Here is a 22,064-nt window from a genome sequence, read left to right as displayed (position 1 = left end):
GTGTGGACTGTTGTACGTTGATCTTTATAGTCAGTGTTGTGTGGACTGTTGTAATTTGGGCTGTTTAGTGTTGTGTAGAATTTTGTACATTGGTCTGTGTTCTGTTGTGCGTTGGGTTTTCTTTTCGTCATTGTGCTTTACAAATTTAAGTCAACTCAAATTTTTGTGCATTCTTGTTACCGTTTCTGTTTTGTAAACTTTCTTCTATAAACATCAAAATGATATTCAACAGTGGTATATTCAGGGAGGATAGCAGGCAAACACTCTGCATTTTAATATTGCAAGCGGCATGCAGGAAAACCCCAAACTGCCAAACCTTTTTGTACAGATTATCTTAATATTAAAAGGTTGACATTTGGTCTTCAACAACGAACATTTCCATGCAATATAGTAAGTTATACTTGTATTTGAAACATCACAGAATGATAAAACGGATCACATTCTAAGGAGGAGAACAGAGGCCTAATTCATGCTAAAACATTCAATTCACGAATTACAAACATGGCAAACAGAGACTCTCAGAAATATAGGGTCAATTCGTTTCTGATATTGAAAAGGCAATATTGATTGTATACATTTTCTGGTTTCTGCACAAATATCAGATTCTAGCCCTATGTAAACGTTAGTTTCGGCGAGGAAGCGCAGCGAATGAACTAATTAATTTCGCATTGTTTAGAGCGACTGATAATTTACTATATCTATTTTCAGGAACGATATCAAAAGTATGTAGGATCAAAATCTTAATTCATATAGTTTTTTCAATGACCCCCTACCCCCTCTCTTAACTTAATTTTTGAAACATTGATTGACTAATAAGGATATATATAAAATCGATGTCAATTAAACAAAACTTGCAGCAAGTTTGCCCTCCTTCCAACAAAAAAAAAACAAACATAAAAAACAACCCCAAACTATTTGAATTAATTTTTTTTATCCTTCATTGATTTTTTGATGTCGTCCCTAATACACTGAGAAAAACAGATAATCTGTCACTCGCACTTTTTTGGTCTTCTTTCACGTTTCTATTGTGACAGATATTTGACATACATATTGGATAAATTTTCATGTCCAGTTTTTAGTTCAAGTAAACTTCACGTTGGTCAAACTAACTTTCTTTGGTCAAATAACTTTCTGATAGAACAAATATTACTTAAATCTTTGTTTGAAAGTATAGAATGAACAAAAAAGTCATAAACTTCGGACAATGGTTGACATGGTCAACTTACGTCAATAATTTAACTTTGATAAACTATAGGGCACAAACTAGTACCAAAGTCATTAAGTGATTGCTATATAAGTAGAAATTCTGCTTTGAGACGTCAAAGTTTGAATTTTGAAACTTATAGGTAAGTCATGATTTTAAAAGTATTAAGATTTAAAGTAAAATATTTTAAATAAGTTTAACTAAAATAAAGATAATAAATAGTAATCATAAATGAAGTTTATTCAAAATATTTATTGTTTTCTGTTAGGGAAATAATTGAAAATATTTGTTTTACTTTATTGTTGTTTGTAACTGTTTTGTATTATTTTTGTTTTTATTTATTTTATTAAAAAAGTTTGAATTTTGAAACTTATAGGTGTCAGTCGATCCCGGCCTGCCTCTACATCGGCAACAACGCCCGGCCTGCCTTTACAGCGGCAGCAATGCCGTACACCACCGAAGGCATTGTTCCCAGCTAGTTTCCCCCATCATGGAAAGATTCCAAGACCAACCCTCACAGAGTCATTCGTCTGTTGAGAGTTTGGGTCTTTAAAGAACAACTAACTATGCAGACCAACATACTACATAAAACAACAATACGAATTCCATAAATTATTGTTATAATATTTGGTGGAGGCCCGTTAATAAATGTTGGACGCCAAACATCGACACCTATCATAATAGCATGCCAGAAACTAAGACAGTGTTTCGACAATTCGAACCGGAATATTTACAGTTGAACATTATTTTCGTACCGTTCGGACTATTTAATTATATATATTTCCAGTAAATGATTTATTTGTGAATAATTAGAATACACCATTGAACAACGACATCAGCTGAATATCGAAGAACTGTTACATATTATTATAAGAGAAGAACTTTTATCAACATCAGTGACAATAATATTAAATTTATGTTGTTGTGTATTTTCATTGTAAACATATATTTTCATGAAACTGTGAGTACATCAAAAGCTTATTTCTAAAATCTAAATTTTAATTTAAAATTTTCAGCTATGAAACAAAATGTTCATTTTCATTTCACAAATTGTATTGCGTTTCATGTCTTAAAATTTTAAGAACAACTTTTCTAAAAGACTGTCTAAACAAGTTTTAAAATTATGTTTTTCATAAAGTATTGTAAAATTTTATTCATTTAAATCATCCATTGAATAACATTTTCAGAATGATGTTAATTAGAACTGAATGTTTGTATTTCAAACGCATGTCAAGATTAATATTTGCAATCAGTCGTCTTTAAGATTAGGTTCACTTTATTAAGGGTTACATAACGTAAATATCCTTGTTTGTGAGTTACCTATTAGGAACAAGTTAGTAAAATTCTTGTTGCCGTTTACTGTACATTTTGAATAATATAATACCGGTACAGAGTTATAATAATTCAATATATATTCATATATAGGCACGCATAATGCTCAGGCTAACTGAATAGCAGGGACGCCACAATTAATAGATATAATGGGTTACCTCACAAGAAGGAACGCCATACAAAATATACTCATGGGTCACCTCAGGAGCAGGGACGCCACAATCAATTGACAAAATGGGTTACCTCAAGAGTAGGAACGCCATCAAAATGATAAGACAGTAACTTAGAGACTGATAAAAGCAAAATCAAATTCTGTTTAAGATTATTTAAGTTTTTCATAATTCATATATTTTTGCAACATTTTGTTTAAACACTTTGCATATATTTCTAATTACATTTCATCAACTGTAAAAATTAACGTTCATTTGTAAGCATGTGAGTAACAAACTTTCAAGAACAACGATTTAAAATTAATACTTAATAGTATTTCATCATCATAACATCAATTAAGTTATAAAACAAATAAAGATAAAAACACCAATTAAATAGTATGATTAAGGAATCTAAATAATGAAAAAAAAAGAAAGAAAGAAAAAAAAAAGAAAAATATTAGAATTAAGTTCAAGTTTTTTCCCCCGCTTAAAATCAAAAAGTAAATGATGTATGTTTATGCATCCATTGGTTTTTTTCATCACTCAATTGTTTGTCTTCTATATTGTTTTGAGGTTTAAAAATGGATATTGATTATTTACTTACACTAATAATTAAAAGTTATAAATCCATTTTCAAACTAATATAGTAAACATAAAAATACACAATTTCTTTAAAATTTTCTTTATTATTTATTTTATTTTGGAGTCCAAAATTTCTAAGGAGAGTGATGTATTGTGACAGATATTTGACATACATATTGGATAAATTTTCATGTCCAGTTTTTAGTTCAAGTAAACTTCACGTTGGTCAAACTAACTTTCTTTGGTCAAATAACTTTCTGATAGAACAAATATTACTTAAATCTTTGTTTGAAAGTATAGAATGAACAAAAAAGTCATAAACTTCGGACAATGGTTGACATGGTCAACTTACGTCAATAATTTAACTTTGATAAACTATAGGGCACAAACTAGTACCAAAGTCATTAAGTGATTGCTATATAAGTAGAAATTCTGCTTTGAGACGTCAAAGTTTGAATTTTGAAACTTATAGGTAAGTCATGATTTTAAAAGTATTAAGATTTAAAGTAAAATATTTTAAATAAGTTTAACTAAAATAAAGATAATAAATAGTAATCATAAATGAAGTTTATTCAAAATATTTATTGTTTTCTGTTAGGGAAATAATTGAAAATATTTGTTTTACTTTATTGTTGTTTGTAACTGTTTTGTATTATTTTTGTTTTTATTTATTTTATTAAAAAAGTTTGAATTTTGAAACTTATAGGTGTCAGTCGATCCCGGCCTGCCTCTACATCGGCAACAACGCCCGGCCTGCCTTTACAGCGGCAGCAATGCCGTACACCACCGAAGGCATTGTTCCCAGCTAGTTTCCCCCATCATGGAAAGATTCCAAGACCAACCCTCACAGAGTCATTCGTCTGTTGAGAGTTTGGGTCTTTAAAGAACAACTAACTATGCAGACCAACATACTACATAAAACAACAATACGAATTCCAAATATTATTGTTATAATATTTCTGTATAGTTTTATGCTCGGTTAACCTAGTCCAACCTTTATACTTAATGTATCATTTCGGACTATTCCCTAAATCATTTTATCTGCTTTCTCTTCTCTCATTTCTTTATTTTATTGCGACTTGACATGCATTTTGTGTGGATTTTTTTTATATCTTGTCTTTTGCTTTGAATTGGTTCTGTGCCTTCTTTGTAATTTGATTGGAACTGATATTTTTGAACTGCTAGCGATTTGATCAAACTTACGTTTCCTTTTAGAATCATATTCAAAACAGTGTGGTACTGGCCATTGATTGACGACCTCAATTACCCCATTGACTGGGACAGATTAGGTGAACGTTTGTCGGTAACAACCACTGCTCACTATGTACTTGTTAAAGACGCTGAATCTGTGGGGTCACCAAAGGTTCTCAACACCTAAATAAATCAATTCGAAAAACGAATCCGGAATAATACAATGTGTTGATTTATATCAATAATATAAATCAAAACATAAAGGTTATTCCTGAATAATTTTTCGAATTCTTTTATTATTAGAGGCGTTAAGAACCTTTGGTGACCCCACAGTCTAAATTCTATAATAAGTAAGAAGTGAGCAATGGTCGTTACAGACAAACGTTCACCTAATCTGTCCCAGTCAATGGGATAATTCAGATCGTCAATCAATGGCCAGGACCACACTGTTTTGAATATGATTCTATTTGACATATTAAATTTTTCCATTATTTTTCTTACTCCTTCGAACTTTCCTTTCAAATTCCTCTTTTAAAAAGTCTTATATGTGGAGAATGTGTGACAAAAAAGGAACCAGTCGATGTGAACATGGTTCTCATTGGAATGCAGACTGTCTCTTGAAAAAACGCCTATCAAACATAAAAACAATCTTGATACCAGATTCAGAGTAAGAATGTTTTGTCAATCTTTCATTCAAGATTTTGGTTTATCTAAGTTGATTATTTTGTATGAAGCAAGCCCTGATTTATTCGTTTTGATTAATAAACACGAATGTGTCCACAGTACACGGATGCCCCACTCGCCCTATCATTTTCTATGTTTTCTGGACCGTGAAATTGGAATAAATTCTCTAATTTGGCATTACAATTAGAATGATCTTATCTAAGGGAATATGTATACTAAGTTTTAAGTTGATTGGACTTCAACTTCATCAATAACTACCTTGACCAAAAACTTTAACCTGAAGTGTAACAGACGGACGAACGAACAGACGGACGGACGAACGGACGCACAGACCAGAAAACATGATGCCCCTCTACTATCGAAGGTGGGGCATAAAAAGTATTCTAGTAAAGAACAAAGACGTGAAAGAAAGTCGGAGATCGATACCATGGTTTGTTTAAAAGAAGAAATACGTATTTCATTAGCTTTCAGCAACTGCGAGAACTTTTTGATTGGTGTTAAATTTTTTTTAGTTTTTTGTTAGCTTTTCCAACTGATTTTTACAGTTGTTATTATGTTGCACCACTGTCCAAGGATACAAGCGAGTTGAGCTCTCACAAACATGATTAACTGTCAATAACACTACCACTTAACTTCAATTTATAGTTGAAATTCAGATCTATGTAAGTCGAGTGCCCGAAAATATATCATAAAAGGATAACCAAATCAAAGACCTATATTTTAATTGTATTGACATTAATTATGTGTCTTTACCATGGGCTTATAAGTGGGAGTTGTTATACTAGTATGCCAAAATTATTTTCATTTATTGATTTATTATCTGTTGTGTTAATTTTATAGCTAAGCTTAGTTTACAGTACGGATTTTGCTCATAGTTGAAGGCCGCACATAAATATATATCTGTTTACATGCTCGTCCTTTAGTTTTTTGTGATAGTTGTCTTCAATGACTGGCAATCATACCACATCTCATATTTTTGTGTTAGCATGAATTAAATGTGTATGAATAAAAGGCAACATAAACCAATTGTGTGTTTAAGAGGGGACAATAGGGGGTCTGTTAACATGTTAATTACACCTGGATTTTGGTAAAAGCAGTTAATAAGAAATACAAAAATGCTGATAACAGTTAACACAGTGGGTTTAAAACAGTTAACAGTTTAAATTCATCTCAAATAACAGTTAACAACACCTTGAAAAAGGCCAAAACAGGTTAACATAAAAAGGTATATGCCCCCCCCTCCCCCCTCGTTGAAGGAACCCTTGGATTTTTTTTCCTGCAATACAAACTCGAAAGTAATCCAATTCAACAGCGACACGTTGTTTGCTCAAACAGTTGAGTAAAATAAGAAAGAGAAGTAAATTCTGATTTTTATCATATTTTATTGCAATATACATCCTGCTGCCGCTAACATTTTAGGATTTCCTTCAATCTTTTTCTCATACTTTTGTAGTCGACGACCTTGTCTTTTCCCGCCGCCTCTAGCCTCAGAACCCAACAAAAATGCCATAGGATCGATCAATCCAAACTCATCCTGCATGAAATCGTCCATGCTGAAGGAAGCTTTTTCGGTCGAATGATCGAGAGTAACAGACCAATCAGGAACATCTGTCGTACTCAAGTTGATTTTCCAATCAAATTTTGGCGCCATGGATTCATCCACCGAGCCTGGTTTAATTATATATGTATATCCAGCATATCCACAGTGCTGGCATGCTGGTTGTGCTTTAGAACATTTGTCACATTTTGGGCAGTGCCATTCGTTTTCTTGGTTGCATTTGCCACATACTTTACAATGCCACGTGTCGTTGGGAATAATTTCTGAGCTACAGAAAGAATAATAAAAATTCGAATTTGAATTTGAAGCCAGGTATTCTGCTACGCTCATGTTCTGGGAATCAGGATTGGAATCAGGATTGTAATCCAAAAGTTTGGCATCAGCCATTTTCTCTGAAATATTACATCTCCTTGAGAGTTGATGCTCCAGTTCACTAACATCTAAACATTTATAGTTTAAGTAATCAGTGAAACATGGATGGAATTCCGTACCATCAAAACCATTACATTCGGAACCCAGTCTGGAGTTAATTTCTGTTATTGTTATATTTGTTCTTAGTTCTTCACATTTGTCTTTTGAAAGAAGATGATTTGTTTCCAAAACATCAATGATGTTATTTCGACGATCAACAGACAAATTTGTTGATTTTCTGTGTCTGCCGTTAGTTTCTAAATTTCTATATTTCCCCGAGGTATTTACCGAGATATGATAGAGCAAAAACTCGTTTATATCTTTGTTTAAAATTTTAACGCTTGGAAATGCTACAGTTATCTGTGCTGCTATACTTGAAAGTTCAGAGACTACGCCCCCTAGAACCAAAACGTAATCCTGATAACATCCATGCTCAAAAGGGAGAAAATTGTCTCTTGGTTGCCAATCGTTTCTGTCTATGGCGCTGCTATTTACGAGTCTTTGGCAAAATGTAGCTGGACTTTTAACGTTTATAAGTAGCAAAGCTTCGTTTTCGGAACATTTGAAAAATGTAAGACTTTCAAAAGTTCGGAAGTCTACATCCAATCGCAATTGTCTCGAACATTCGAACTTTTCCATTTCATTGACTATATCTTTACACAATTCATCCGTCAAATCAGGTTTCTGACCGAAAACTGGTCGAATATTGTTTGAAAATGAAGGCTTATAATCGAACATTCGGAGCGACATAATATATGTAACTGGATTAGTAGAAACCTGGAATTGTCCACTCCAGGTCGACACAATGTCTTTGATTCCATCGGAAACCATGAATATAATATTATGGGGGAGATCATTGTCAACTTCCTTCTCCAGAATACTACTTGTGCTTTCTTCTGAAGAATGGTGGGAATCACTGTTACTATTTTCTCCTTCTCGACACAAATCCTTATATCTCTTCCTCATATCTTCGACAACTCCTTCTGCGAAATCTATGGATTCTTTACTTGGAAAGTTCATCGAGGTCGACTCGATTAGACCAAACCTACACTGATCGGCCAAACTAAGTAATCCATTGACCGTCATATTGTATCCGTCAATTGCATCCTTTGACCGAGGCAAAGTAAAGCAGAACGAGTCATACAGAGAGTTGCATTTGAACGCTTTCATGATTTTCATTACAAACGCTTGTCTATCGACCTTTGTCTTGATATGAAGAGGAGATATGCCATTACATTGAACAGACTTATCCGAAACTTCATATTCGCTACCACTACCAGAATAAGAGCTATTACAATAATAATCCTCATCGGAATAATTACTGACATCATCTTCGTCATCACTCAATTTATCTTCGTCTTTGCCTTTTGATTGATTCTGTTCTTTAGTTTTGTCACCTTTCACATTCTTAAAAATGTTTGTTTCTTCTTTGTCGTGGTCATCGTGCATTTTTTCTGGAACCTTTGTATCCTGTACCTTTATTGCAGGAGGATTATTTCTTTTTCCTTTTGGTGTTGCTTTTATTTCTTGGTCTAGGGATGAATCACTTTCACACGAATCACTATCACTTGAATCGGTTAGGCGGGTTTGTTTAGTTGGAACTTGTCTGTTTTCCGAGCCGACAGATTTTTTAGATTGTATGCCTTCAGACAAGCCATCCTGAGAGTTCTGTGAGATAGTGCTGTCAGAAAGTTGACTACTTGCAATACTTGTGTTTGATGGCGAAGAATCACATTCAAAAGTTGTGCTTGATGAGAAATTACTTTCAGTGACTGTGCTTTGTGAAGAACAATCACTTACTGCTGATGTGCTACATGAGCTGGCTGAAGAGAAATCATTTTCAGAATTTTGTGGTGTTTTGCAAGGAGAACACGATCTACTGTCGGATTGGTCTGTGTTTTTGCTACTGACTGTGATTGGTGGGGAACGATTATTTTTTGATGATGCGCTACATATGCCCGTTGATGAAATATCGTTTTCAGAATTATTTGGTGTTCTGCAAGGAGAACACAATCTTTTGTTGGATTGTTTTGTGCTTTTGTAAGTTAGTGTGCTTGGTGAAGAACAGTTACTTTCTCCTGATGTGCTAAATGTGCTAGGTGATGAAAGATCATTTTCAGAATTTGCTGGAGTTTTTGGGAATACAAACGGAGCAGTCGACTGTGAAGAATTCTGTTCGAATGCATCTTCAATCAATTTCTTTTTATCCAATGCTTCACTACTCAAAGAATTATTTGTCTTTGTAGATTCTAAACTTGGTGGATTTGAGTTACCCCGACTCGGTGGATTTGTGGCATCACGGCTTGGTGGATTAGAGTTATCCCCTGCATCCGCATCACAAATTTGCCATGATGATGACTCACTTCCATCTTCTGGCCACGTGAACTTGGAAACAGAAGAGTCATCATGAAAAAGCAAGTCCATGCATTGCTTCTTTGCTGGAGTAGAATCCTCTTGCGAAGCACTCGGTTTTGACTTTCTACCCGCAGACATCTATGTGCGTTGACTGAAAACATAAACAAAAATGACCATTATACCATGTCCTGTGCGGTCTGTGTTTGTTTGATGAGTTTCTGCTTTTAATCGATCACCAGCTAATGAGTTGAGTCTTTTTCAACTGATTTTCATAGTTTGTTCTTGTGTTGTGCTAAGGGAAAGTGTTGAACGCTCACAAACATGTTTTACCCCGTCACATTCTCACGTTTTGTGTCTGTCCCAAGTCAGGAAGGAGCCTGTAGTTCAGTGGTTGTCGTTGGTTCGTGTCTGACATATTTGTTTTTCGTAATTTGTTTTGACATTAATTAGGCCGTTAGTTTTCTCAATTAAATTGTTTCATATTTTTCATGCAGGGCCTTTTAAAGCCGACTAAACGGTTTGGGGTTTTCTTATTGTTGGAGGCCGTACGGTTTCCGGACTCTAACTGCTTTCATCCACTTCATTTGAACTTTGGTGGATAGTTCAAATTGTCTCTTTGGTAATCATACCACATCTCCTTAATTTTATAATATGTGTAGGACATAAGGTTGTTTTTATCTTCTGTATATCGGTAGATATATATACAATTAATGAGGTCACTAATTATGCTAATCGCGAGCGAAGTGGTAACATTGGTGTTATTAAAAAATACTTTCTTTTTACTTTAAGGGTCTTATAAAGAGCTATACAAAATTCATCCTTACTCTTACACTAACATTAACCTAAAACAGGAATGTGTCCAAAGTACACGGACGCCCCACCATTTTCTATGTTCAGTGGACCGTGAAATTTGGTGCCAAAACTCTTGGACTTCAACTTCATCAAAAACTTTTACCAAAAAACTTTTAAACTGTAACTGGACAGACGCGGACAGACGGACAAACGAACGAACGCACAGACAGAAAAGTCATAATGTCCCTAGGTGGGGGCAGAAAAATAACCAAAAACCCTTACTGTAAACTGCCTTACAATAGACCCAGAAATGCAGGTAAAACAATGGGAGAATATTTTGAAGGTAATAAAACGATTATCATATTATATAATAGTTGTTATTGGAAGGCAATAACATATTGATTTGAATTGAATATAACTTTTCATTTGAGTTACAAACCTTAATGGGAGGAGGATTTCTCGACATGTCCTGAATCAGCATGAAATCAGGTAAATATTTGGACTTTAGAATAATCTACGCTACTATGAAAAACATTAATTTTCACCTTTATGTCGTTGATGGTTTATTGCAAAATCTACTTGTATTTTGAAGGACAGAAGAAAAAAATCAAGACCATATCAGAAAGTTCACATTTTCACCGCACCCTCCTAAAATTCTTAAATAAAACAAAAACCACATAAAAGATATTTATATATTAAGTCACCCAGTTCCATGACCAAGAAAGTTTTAATTTATTTAGACTTCTAATTAAAAAGTATTATTCAGATGTTATAACATAAATCTTTGTTCTTTTTGATTTAAGCAAATTCTAATTAAAAATATTCTGGAATTAATATTAATAATTTTAATCTTACCTTCCTACATATTTCTTGAAGTTGTCACCACTACCTTTGTGGTCATCGACGTCTCTTGAATGTTTGAATTTCCCGCCAAAATGAATACACGGAAAATGACGTTTCTACCGTTACAGACTCTATAATTATTGACGCCATTCGAAATGAAAGTAGATTTTTTGGGATTAGAAAATTTACATTTGTTTAGGCAATCGAATCTAAACAGTGCCAGCTACACACAGGAAGGAAATGCAAAGTCAATCTGAGCAAATTTATGATTTGTTTGCTATCATAATGAAATCACTTTAATTATTTATGGCCACACAGCTCATCTGCTTACAGACAAACCCACAACATTTGTCATTTGTGATTCGAGTTGCCAGGTGTTATGATTGTTTACAAATATTGAGTTATTTGATCTGTTAGTTATGTTTTAATCTGTTAATAATTCTTCTCACATCTATTGATGATGGCTATAAGAACTAGAGTTGTCAATTTTCTTCTTATATTTTTATTTTTTGTATATTTGTCGATGCAAGATGTTTTGGCTACAGTCGTTTCTGCCATATTGCAAGTTTGACTATACTTTGTAAAGTGGTTCTGATTATGTTAAATGGGTAATATTCCATTATCAAGCTTTAATAGCAATTTATGCATACAATATATCATATGTAAAGAACAAAATAAATTGGCTATGGTGGAAAGACTTTGAGGGGAATTGGTACTATGAATGAACTGGATGTTTGACAGAGATATATAGAATGCATGGTGGTTATGATAGTCAGAGGGGTTTGTTACTATTTGCCGCGTTGACTATCTATTGGAACCCCACAAAAAATCACAAACCTCTGAGCTTTAGTGCTGTATATATTGTTCAGATGTCTGTGCATAATACATTGTTTGTGTTAACCTATCCATGGCTGACTCTCTTGTCTGTATGTGGTGACATACCAGGTGCACATCTATACCTAAAATATTATGTTGAGATCCCCTGTTCATGGGATACACAGAAAAGCGTGTAAATTAGCAATCTCATAAGCATTACAAAACTGAGAGTAGAATAAGATGCAATGTCTTGTTATTCACACTTTGATGCCATTCTACTCATTTCTATATATATGTGTGTTTTCTTTCAAAATTATTAGATGGCTGAGTTGTTGCTGACTGCATTGTCTCCAAAGGTCAGGAGGTTGATAACAGAGGTTGGGGTTCATAATGAATCAAGCCCTGTTAGTTTCTTGTCTTCATCCAAGATTATATGTTGGGATATGTTAAGACAGGTTTTACCAGGTATTTATCAACTACAATGAATAAAGTTTATTGATGTAGGACATAACTTTTTATGGTGCCTATTTTGTGAATATATTTGAATGAAAAAGGTAAAAAAAATTGCAGGGAACATTTATAAATTCATGTTTAACTTTACTGTCAAAAGCATGCAAATAAATTATTTAAAAAAATACTTTTCATTTTTTCTTTATTATACCTTGATAAATTTATTATACCTTGATAAAAGAGGAGAGAAAGATAAGGCATCCTAAAATGTGTTTATGAGTCTGCTCCTCATTACATTCTAAAGTCAAATCTAGTATCTAATTTCCATGTAGGTACATTGTACCTCTCATATGTTTGTATGCCTAATGTGTTTCAGGTGATGACAGTAGAAAATATTTGAAAAAAAAATAAAAAAAATATTGTATTTTCCTACAGATGAATGTTTAGAAGATACAAACAGCGATGATTATTTTGAAAAGTGTATTTTTGGACTTGGCTTTCTTTTTAAAGAATGTGAACATTGTGTTCAAGAAATGACAGTAGATGACCTTTTGCATCATTTCAGTGACCTTATTTCTTGGACATGTCAAGAACAGGTATTGTAATTTGTGATGAAACAAGTCAGAACTATTGTAAGATCTCTAAAAAGGACCAACAATGTTTATATCCTGTTTCTTTTAGTTTAAAAAAATATATATATATAATTGAATCATAGTTGGTTTTCAGCCTTTCCAACCAAAAAAGAAAATGAAATTTATGCTTTTTAACCACTACCAATTTGTTAAGGATTTGTAAAAACTAATTTGTAAAGTTTCCATATACTGAATAAAACATAAAGATAATATTAAAGTCTCAATATTGGAGCAGAATTTATAAACAAAGAAGACATACCATTACATTAAAAGATATTTTTAGAAAATAGATTTGTATGAAATGAACAATAAAAATGTACCAGTTGTAAGCAGCCAAAGAACAGCAAATTCTCACCTTAAATCATCTATATTATGATCCTGCATATGAGGTTGAACATATATTAAACACCATGATACATGAGAATCTCCTTTGAAATATGGATGTACAAACAAAAAAATAAAAGAATTTATTGCTAAATTTCACACATTGCAAATTGTTGCAAATTTATGCAAAATTATTGCTATTCTGCATTTTTACTCTTTTAACTTGTAGGTCATCAAAGAATGTTTCAGGCTACTTAAGACTGACAAGTTAACAGACAATTATTTAGCTCTTCTACTGGTTACTTCTTGTCTAGAAAGAGCACTTGGAGATGTAAGTACAGTTGTCAACCTTAGAGTATTTATAAACCTACTATAGACCAAATTACAGTCAAACGGAAACCTGTTTTAAGAGACCACTTAAGAGAGGCAACAGTAGGTACAGAAGTCAACCTGTTGTAAGACCTCCCTTTGTGTCCAATGTTTATAAAGAGTGCTTGGAGGTTTAAGCACATCAGTCAACCTGTTTAAAGGCCAACCTACCTGCCCCATGTCTATAAAAAGACGTACAGACATGTATAATCAAGTTTTTTTTGTTCATCAGGGAAAAGAATGAAATGTTCGTCATCTAATTGTATGTCACAAAATATAATTTGTCTTATATTCTGGTTTACCTTTCAAATAGTCAACTTGTGATAAGATCACACTGGCTGCCCCATGTCTAGACAGACCACTTAAAGATGTAAGTGCAGTATTCAACATTACAGAAGACAACTTGTTATAAGATCACCCTATAAGTACCATGTCAGCTCCATGTCTGTAAAGAGCATGTAAACTCTGTAATAGGTGCCTTTTGATTTAATTTTACAGCAGATTCCATTGAGTGTGTAGCCAAAGGTAATATCTTTGGTTAGCTTGCTTGTTAGCTGAACCGTGAAGTCTTTATAAGGTAAGGTATACTACCCTCCTTTCAAAGTAGCATAGTCCAACAAACAGATCGATTGGTTTTCTGTCAGACTAGTCTATTTTTAAAGTAGGGTAATTTACCTAACCTAACAATGACTTCACGGTTCAGCTAACAAGCAAGCTAACCAAAGATATTACCTTTGGCTTCACACTCAATGGAATTTGCTGTAATAGGGTTTTCTCCCTTGGTTTCTAGTGCAAGTATAAATAAATACACAAATCATGTAATAAACATTTAATTACAGGTGTATTTGTTAGAGAATACCATTTGTCCTTCTATGTTAAAAGATATTCTATCATCTTCAACACTAAAGAAAATCTTTGGGCCTACTGTTGTAAGTATTGTTTGTTTTGAGTCTCTTTAGGTTAGAATATAAAAATGATATTGAGAGTTTCCCTTCCTGGAAGATTGTATGCCTCAATTTTATTTATTTTGCAAGACAAAAATTTAACTCTTATGTAAATATTAAAAATAAAATATTCTATATTATGACTGCTTTATCATATTCCATCAGGATTAAGAAGGAATAATACAAAATTTACGATGCAGATTTAACTTCATTTAAATATATAAGCTTTATTGTAATTGGCTTTCAACTCTTATTTAGACAATCATTTTTTTTTCTTTAAAAGTAGCCTCAGTGTAAAAAAATTCAAGGAAAGATGTTTTTATAAAAAAAATATTTAAAAAAACAATTGATTGAAAAAAAATGGTTATGGCAATTTTGTGTTACTTTTTTTCAGGTTCAAGTTTTAAGAGCTGTTATTGGTCCACCTATTTCATTGAATCTAAGGAATGTTATTTGGCATGGATTTCCTACAGAACAGGAAATTTCAAAAAGGCAAGTTGTAACAATACTCACATTTTTTTCTTAAATCAGATTTAAATCTTTTTTTCAGTTAGTAAAACTTAAGTTTATATGGGATGGATAGACATTTTTTATTTAACCTCTCCTCGCCACCCCTCCTCTCCCCTCCCCTCCCCTAAACTTTAATTGATTATTTCAAATAAAGGTTTTCACTATCTGCCTTGAATAACCACCACCCATCAAATTTTAATAAAAGTGTATTTCTATGCCCCCATTTAATAAATTCTGGAAAAAGCCCTTTCTCCTAATTCTTCTCAGTAATGTTTCTTCCAAATGAATACTAGAATGAATGTATGATCAAAAAATATTTAACTAGATAATGGATATACCTGTATGATGATTTCAGCAAATGTTTAAATCTTTATGTAAGTTTTTTTTTATAAAAGGTGCAAATTATTTGATAATTTTATAATTAGAAAAGGTCTGATGTGATTACCACCTGCGCAAAATAATCATTTATGTAAACTTGCATTTATATTTTTTCATTAATTTCCTTGTATATTTGCAATTTACATTTACATTTATTTTTACGCCCCACCTACAATAGTAGAGGGGCATTATGTTTTCTGGTCTATGCGTCCTTCCGTCTTTTTGTCCGTTCATTCGTTCGTCCGTCTGTCTGTTCGTCCAACTTCAGGTTAAAGTTTTTGGTCAAGGTAGTTTTTGATGAAGCGGAAGTCCAATAAACTTCAAACTTAGTACACATGTTCCTTATGATATGATCTTTCTTATTTTAAATCCAAATTAAACTTTTGACCCCATTTTCATGGTCCACTGAACATAGAAATTAAAAGTGCTAGTTTCAGGTTAAAGTTTTTGGTCAAGGTAGTTTTTGATGAACCTGAAGTCCAATCAACTTGAAACTTAGTACACATGTTCCTTATACATGTAATATGATCTTTCTTATTTTAAAACCAAATTAGACTTTTGACCCCATTTTCATGGTCCACTGAACATAGAAATTAAAAGTGTAAGTTTCAGGTTAAAGTTTTTGGTCAAGGTAGTTTTCGATGAAGTTAAAGTCCAATCAACTTGAAACTTAATACACATGTTCCCTTTTGGTTGATCTTTTTACTTTTAAGGCCAAATTAGATCTTTTACCTAATTTCACGGTCCATTGAACATGGAAAATGATAATGCGAGTGGGGCATCCATGTATTTTGGACACATTCTTGTTATTCAATTATTTTATTTATCATTTTTGAAATGGAATGTATAAATCCCCTGAATGGGTCAAACCAAAGACTGGAAAAATATTTTTTGCTGCTTATCAACTAATAAACAGTATTTTAGGAGAAAGAGCAAAGACTGCTGGGCTCAGAATCAGAATAATAATTTCAGAGTGTTACATTGTGAAGAAGCACGTTAAAAATCAAGCTTACCTTGACTTTTTAGCAAAAAAGCAGCGTTTCTATTCTTACCACATTAACATATCCTTGTCCTGAATATGCAAGTAATTTTTTTCTGGATATGAAACAGCCATTCATCATCAGTTGCAAGACAACATAAGGACTTTACCACACCTATTTCTTAATTTAAAGAACATGGACTTATTTTTATTTTTTCAGATACACATGTTTTCTGTTAATAGTTTTACCAAGTCTGGATCAGTATTTACAAGGAGATATTCCTCATAGATCACCAATAATATTTCATCAAGACAGTCAGTATGCAGAGATATTGCCAGGTATTCATTTAAACCAAGACAAGATTCATCTAAACCTTTATATTATCCTCCTCCTATGACCTTTGAATTGAGGTTCAAAGTGTAGAAGTATACTGTATGGGAAAAAAAGAAAGGCACATGCCAAGACAACTTCTAGCTGAACATATTTGACCTCTTTATTATGTTTGACTCTGGATGCTTTTAAATTTTCTTACAGCCGGTTTATAGACCACTTTCAAGTTCATCCGTCACCAGGAAAAACTCGTCAATTATGCGCGCCTTAATTACGTCATTTACCAGATAGAGGGGATTGCCTGTATCCCTGCACTTTTAACATTCATCAAGTTTTTAGTAATCGTCATTGTGCAGGATAAACTAGAAATAATGTTTGTTTTTCGTAAGAACCTAATCACAATTCACTAATGACAGCAGTGCTGATTGTCAATTAGAAGAATTTAATTTGCCGAATAATTTGTACAATATAGCATTATAGTTTTCAAACTACTAGCTCAACATAGGAACGGAAATGACGATACCCCGAAACGCACGGATGATGTTCACTAAAACCAGAGTTCTTGACGGAAATGCATCGAACTCGAAAGTTGTCTATTCTTTTTTATTTCATAATTTCTAAGAGCTTGTTTTAACCAAAGTTGATCAGTTAATATTACCACAGATATATAACTTTTGATTTCTTGTTTTATTGAATCAGATATAAATGACATGACGTCAGAAGAGATGAAGATATTAATGCAAACCAGTAGCTTCATACCTAAATACCAACTAACACTTTGGAACCACTGCATAGACTTGTATAACACTGATAAACCAGGCCTGGCTATGGTTTTGCTGTTACCTTTGTTAGAACATGCCCTTAGATGTCAGTTTTCTATTGTAAACAATTGTCCAGGGAGAACCATTACAGCTGAGGTTAGTATCATTGTTAAATATTTCACTCAGTCTGAGTTTTTTTTGTTTTTTTTATTCATTTATGCCAAAATATTTGAATTTTTAATTTCAAAAACAGAACCATGGAGTCTTTGCTATTTCTTACACATCAAAAAGGATTACAATTTACATTTACATGGAATGATCTAATAAGATTTATGTTATGATTAGGGATCTGACAGAACCTGACAATTTTTTATTTTTGTGTAAAATTAAACAAATATGGGAATTTTGCCCATCGGTATCAGCTTTTTAAACCAGATTATAAATTAAAGGAAATTGATATTTATGTATTGTCTTTATCATTAGTAATCTTTTTTTTAAAAACCCTAATCATTGTTTTATTTTATTATTTGTATTTAATAGATGAAATTTACTTTGCTCTTTCAGGCAACAACATTATATACTACTCTTGATGAGGTAGGCTATCAAACTTATTTAAAGGTTTTGTTTTATTTTCAAATTACATGTTTATTGTGTAATCTTCCCTATCTTAATAGATTATACTGATGGATTTATTATTTACTATCAGATGTCAAATACTGCTGTCCTTTCAACATTAGAAAGTACATGATATGTAAAATGGGGAAAAAAACAAAAAAACATTGAGTTATCTCCCATTGCTTAACAGATTCCACATTACTATTTAGTATCAGATGGTCCGAGTACACAGTTATCGTCCCTTGATTTTCGTTGTCCACGAATATAGTCCCTAGTGTGGACAGTGTGTTACTTGCCAATCTGTTTTATACCCCTTTCAAATTTATTTATTTATGTTTTATACCTCAAATATAAGTAAAGTAGTGATTTGGTCCAGCTGAAAAAGTTTAAAAATAAGTATCCTGGAAGCTGTCAAAAGATTTTAAGATCCCCTGAACATAAAATTGTCCATATTTTGAGTTAGAGCTGATGAAGTTTTCTATAGTTTTGATATAATTTGTCCCAAAAGTAGTACATAACACTGTAAAAATATTATTAAGAAAGCGCAGGTTGGATTTTTTTTCATTTCCATTTATTGTCTAAAAGAAATGCACTACGAAAAACTGTGTACTCGGACCAGATGTGAAATGTTGCAGTTGTTTAGAACAATAGAAAAGTGCATTACAGATAGAATTAAAGAATCTCATATTTGGATATTGTTCATCTTACAACAAATGAAAGTACAAATGAATCCATTACCAATTTTCCAAATTAATGTGTGATGAGCAGTTACTAAGATTTTAAAGGCCCAAATGGATATAAGCTGAAGAGCTCAGATTATTTTCTGGTATTTTATCTTAATTTTGTGGTTTGAAAACAGATTAAACTTTTTTACAGGCAATATTACAGCAAATGTTAAACAAGACTTTTTACATTTTTAATGAATAAATGAATGCTGAATGACTTTTATTTTTATTGATAGATTCTTGATCAATATGTCACAGAAAATGTAGAAAATAAGCTGCCATCTGAGATTGGAGAGTCTATTATGGTTAGTTTATCTAATTCTAAATATCAAACACTGAACTGAACACTGCATTTCTGACTTTACTCTGTACAATTTTCTCCATTCAGTATGAACTAGACATGCGGTATGGGATTTGCTCATTGTTGAAGGCCATATGGTGACCTATAGTTGTTAATGTCTGTGTCATTTTGGTCTTTTGTGGATAGTTGTCTCATTGGCAATCATACCACATCTTCTTTTATATATGGTCTAAAAAAAGCTTTATAAACATATGTTCATTTGTAAACCAAATTTGCCTTCTGAACTGCCTAAAAACATTAAAACACTAAGTGTACAAACATTCTACATACTTAAGATCAACCATGGACAGTGCCCATGAGAAAATACTTTGATATGGGCTTCATAAAATTGAGAATGGCAATGGGGAATGTGTCAACAACCCAGCCTAAAAACAGAAAACAGCCAAAGACCACCAATGGGTCAACCAACATAGCAAGAATATCCTGAACCTGGAAGGGTGCTTTAGCTGGCCTCTAAACAAAAAAGTGTACTAGTTCAGGGATAACGGACATCATACTTAACTCTTGAATATATAAATGAACTAAAATCAGACTAACAAAGGCCAAAGGCTCCTAACTTGGGACAGGTGCAAAAATGTGGTAGGGTTAAACATGTTGTGTGAGATCTCAACCATCCCCCTATACCTCAGTGGAAAATAATTTGCATTGCACAATATGATTATAATAATATGAATCTTGAACAGTGATCTAATTTCTCTCCCTAGCAGCTGTGAGAGAGAAGGAGAGAGAGAAAATTGCAATTAAGGTGGTACCTAACACTACAGGGAGATAACTCTGTAATATCAGCTAAACGTTTTAATTACGTTGCCTTGTGAAGGCAATATAAAGCTTCTCAATGATCAAAATTAGTGTTTGTCAAACTGCTATATAACCAGTGTAATTTTTCTGATAAAACGCTTGGTTCAAATTTTTTGAATTTTTTATATTTTTGTTAAAGGGTCAAAGTAAATACTTTGTCAAAATTTTATGAAAATTAAACGAGCCAAATTAATTTTAGAGAAAGTGTTGGGTACCACCTTAAGAATTCTAAATAGAATCTCTTTTTCGCAAAGGCAACATTGAATGAAATTCATAATACCTATAAAACATTGAATTTCAACTGAATTCCACTTCAAATGCTTTTTGTTTTATTATCAGGAAATATTAATGGATTTGCTAACATATCCAAGTGGACCACGTATACGAGATAGACTAAGTCATGGTGAAGCAGATGTTTTTACTTTTCCCAAGTCACTATGTACTGCTGTTGTCATAGTAACAGTACACATAACATCAAAGTACCAGCCTGCAGATGACTGTTGTAAAAAGGTTAATATATGTTTTGTACCAGTACATCATGGAACCATGTGCTATTTTTTGTATTTTGAAAAAATAATTTAATAGTTCATTTGAGTAACTTTGTATGCAACTTTTTAATCTTTGGTGTTTCCTTATTACAAAATTTGTTACCTCGTGCAGTATAAATTACTAGAAAAAATGACGAATGTTTAAATTATTCGATTTTTCTTCAAATGGATAAAAAGTATTTATATTGTTGACAACTATTAAATACCTCTGCAAAATCACATACACAGAATGTAGGATCTATTGATACATGTGATTTTTGCCTTTTATTATTTTAGCCCTGGCTAAAGAGAATTGCATCTTGGGTAAATCAGTATGAGGCCTTGTTTCACCCAGTATCATTAGTAAAATCAAAGGTAGGAAATTTTTATTTTAAAAAACTATTGTAAGTATGTAAGTTTGCTAGTAATTTTTTGTAAAAATACTTATTCTAAACAAAAGAGGGGAAATAAGGTTTTAAGGACTTCTTACAACCAACATACTAAGATATATTTCATATGTTATTGGTAAACAAACTTTAGTAAAGATAAAAAGGATTTTTTTGGTCTGTGAAATTCTGAAGATTATAAAGAGTTTGTCTAAAAAAATCAGGACCTGTTTTTCTATTTCTTTCACATGTCCTCTCGAAAAAAAAACAACACCATATTATACCTTATGTAATATAACACAAAATACCAAATCGCTTTGTTTCCGCAGGGATTAATCTACTGAAACTTGTTATGTCTTAAATTTATATTAAGTTATCTATAAAATGATGTGTAACATTCCTATTTCTGTTGTCAGAATCATTCTTAGCAGGCATTGTTGAGAATGCTATGTTTATCGATCATTGCATAAAAATATTAAACACATTAGGGATGACATCAAAAATTCAAAGAAGGATAAAAAACTTAATTCAAATAGTTTTGGGGTGGGGGAGGATGGGTGATGGGTCAAAAATGGTGCAAAAGCCAAGAGGGGGTAGGTGGTCAGAGAAAAAACTATATCAATTAAGTTTTTTATCCTACATTGAACTTTTGATGTCGTCTTTTAGTTATTGCTGTATTTGAGCTGCTGAGAGATATATAATATTTAATAAATGTAATATGAGGAATCACTACATACAAATAATACTATATATTCATGATATAAGTATATTATCTGTATGCACTTATTTATTTTTTTTAGATCAAGGAAGTAACAAAGATTGCAGGACAATTTAATAAACATATAGAATATACTTACACCTTAGATCAGAGGTAATGATTGAGAGGGGTCTCAATGGGGGGTTCTGATCTCGGATCCCACTTACTGTATTGTCAGATTCCTGTATCCCGCTTACACTATGTACATAAGCAATTCTCAATTTTTTTATCATTTCCCGGATCCCGCAAGACCTCATTTCCCGTTTTCACGACACAATAATTTGACTTTCACGTGTC

General features: G+C 32.6%; 2 protein-coding genes across 3 annotated transcripts in view; one reads left to right on the top strand and one right to left on the bottom strand.

Moving 5' to 3' along the window:
- Nucleotides 1–6,507: 6,507 nt before the first annotated feature.
- Nucleotides 6,508–11,182, bottom strand: LOC139516085 (serine-rich adhesin for platelets-like). The gene is made up of 2 exons (XM_071305934.1): nucleotides 11,117–11,182; nucleotides 6,508–9,620 (listed from the first exon to the last, which is right to left on the bottom strand). The coding sequence occupies exon 2, from the start codon at nucleotides 9,605–9,607 to the stop codon at nucleotides 6,527–6,529; it is 3,081 nt and encodes a 1,026-aa protein (XP_071162035.1). The 5' UTR covers nucleotides 9,608–9,620; nucleotides 11,117–11,182; the 3' UTR covers nucleotides 6,508–6,526.
- A 66-nt stretch (nucleotides 11,183–11,248) lies between these two features.
- The window catches only part of LOC139516086 (endoplasmic reticulum membrane-associated RNA degradation protein-like), a 24,631-nt gene continuing 13,815 nt past the window's right edge, over nucleotides 11,249–22,064 (top strand). The window contains exons 1-13 of one of the 2 annotated variants that reach the window (XM_071305936.1): nucleotides 11,249–11,351; nucleotides 12,241–12,385; nucleotides 12,806–12,966; nucleotides 13,556–13,657; nucleotides 14,535–14,624; nucleotides 15,034–15,131; nucleotides 16,727–16,845; nucleotides 17,537–17,754; nucleotides 18,163–18,192; nucleotides 19,175–19,243; nucleotides 20,437–20,607; nucleotides 20,922–20,999; nucleotides 21,811–21,881. In XM_071305936.1, coding sequence (XP_071162037.1) covers nucleotides 12,241–12,385; nucleotides 12,806–12,966; nucleotides 13,556–13,657; nucleotides 14,535–14,624; nucleotides 15,034–15,131; nucleotides 16,727–16,845; nucleotides 17,537–17,754; nucleotides 18,163–18,192; nucleotides 19,175–19,243; nucleotides 20,437–20,607; nucleotides 20,922–20,999; nucleotides 21,811–21,881 — 1,352 coding nt within the window. In that variant the 5' untranslated portion in view covers nucleotides 11,249–11,351. Of the gene's footprint in view, nucleotides 11,479–12,240; nucleotides 12,386–12,805; nucleotides 12,967–13,555; nucleotides 13,658–14,534; nucleotides 14,625–15,033; nucleotides 15,132–16,726; nucleotides 16,846–17,536; nucleotides 17,755–18,162; nucleotides 18,193–19,174; nucleotides 19,244–20,436; nucleotides 20,608–20,921; nucleotides 21,000–21,810; nucleotides 21,882–22,064 lie in introns of both variants that reach the window. The other variant, XM_071305935.1, reaches the window with a different exon arrangement.

Source organism: Mytilus edulis, chromosome 3, assembly GCF_963676685.1.
Source record: "Mytilus edulis chromosome 3, xbMytEdul2.2, whole genome shotgun sequence".
NCBI classification, from domain to species: domain Eukaryota; kingdom Metazoa; phylum Mollusca; class Bivalvia; order Mytilida; family Mytilidae; genus Mytilus; species Mytilus edulis.
The sequence above is the reverse complement of the archived record's forward strand: the minus strand, read 5'-3'. Positions and strand labels throughout refer to the sequence as shown.

What these genes read in the sequence shown, in the direction of transcription:
- LOC139516085 (XM_071305934.1), bottom strand. Translation starts at nt 9,607, where the DNA reads ATGTCTGCGGGTAGAAAGTCAAAACCGAGTGCTTCGCAAGAGGATTCT.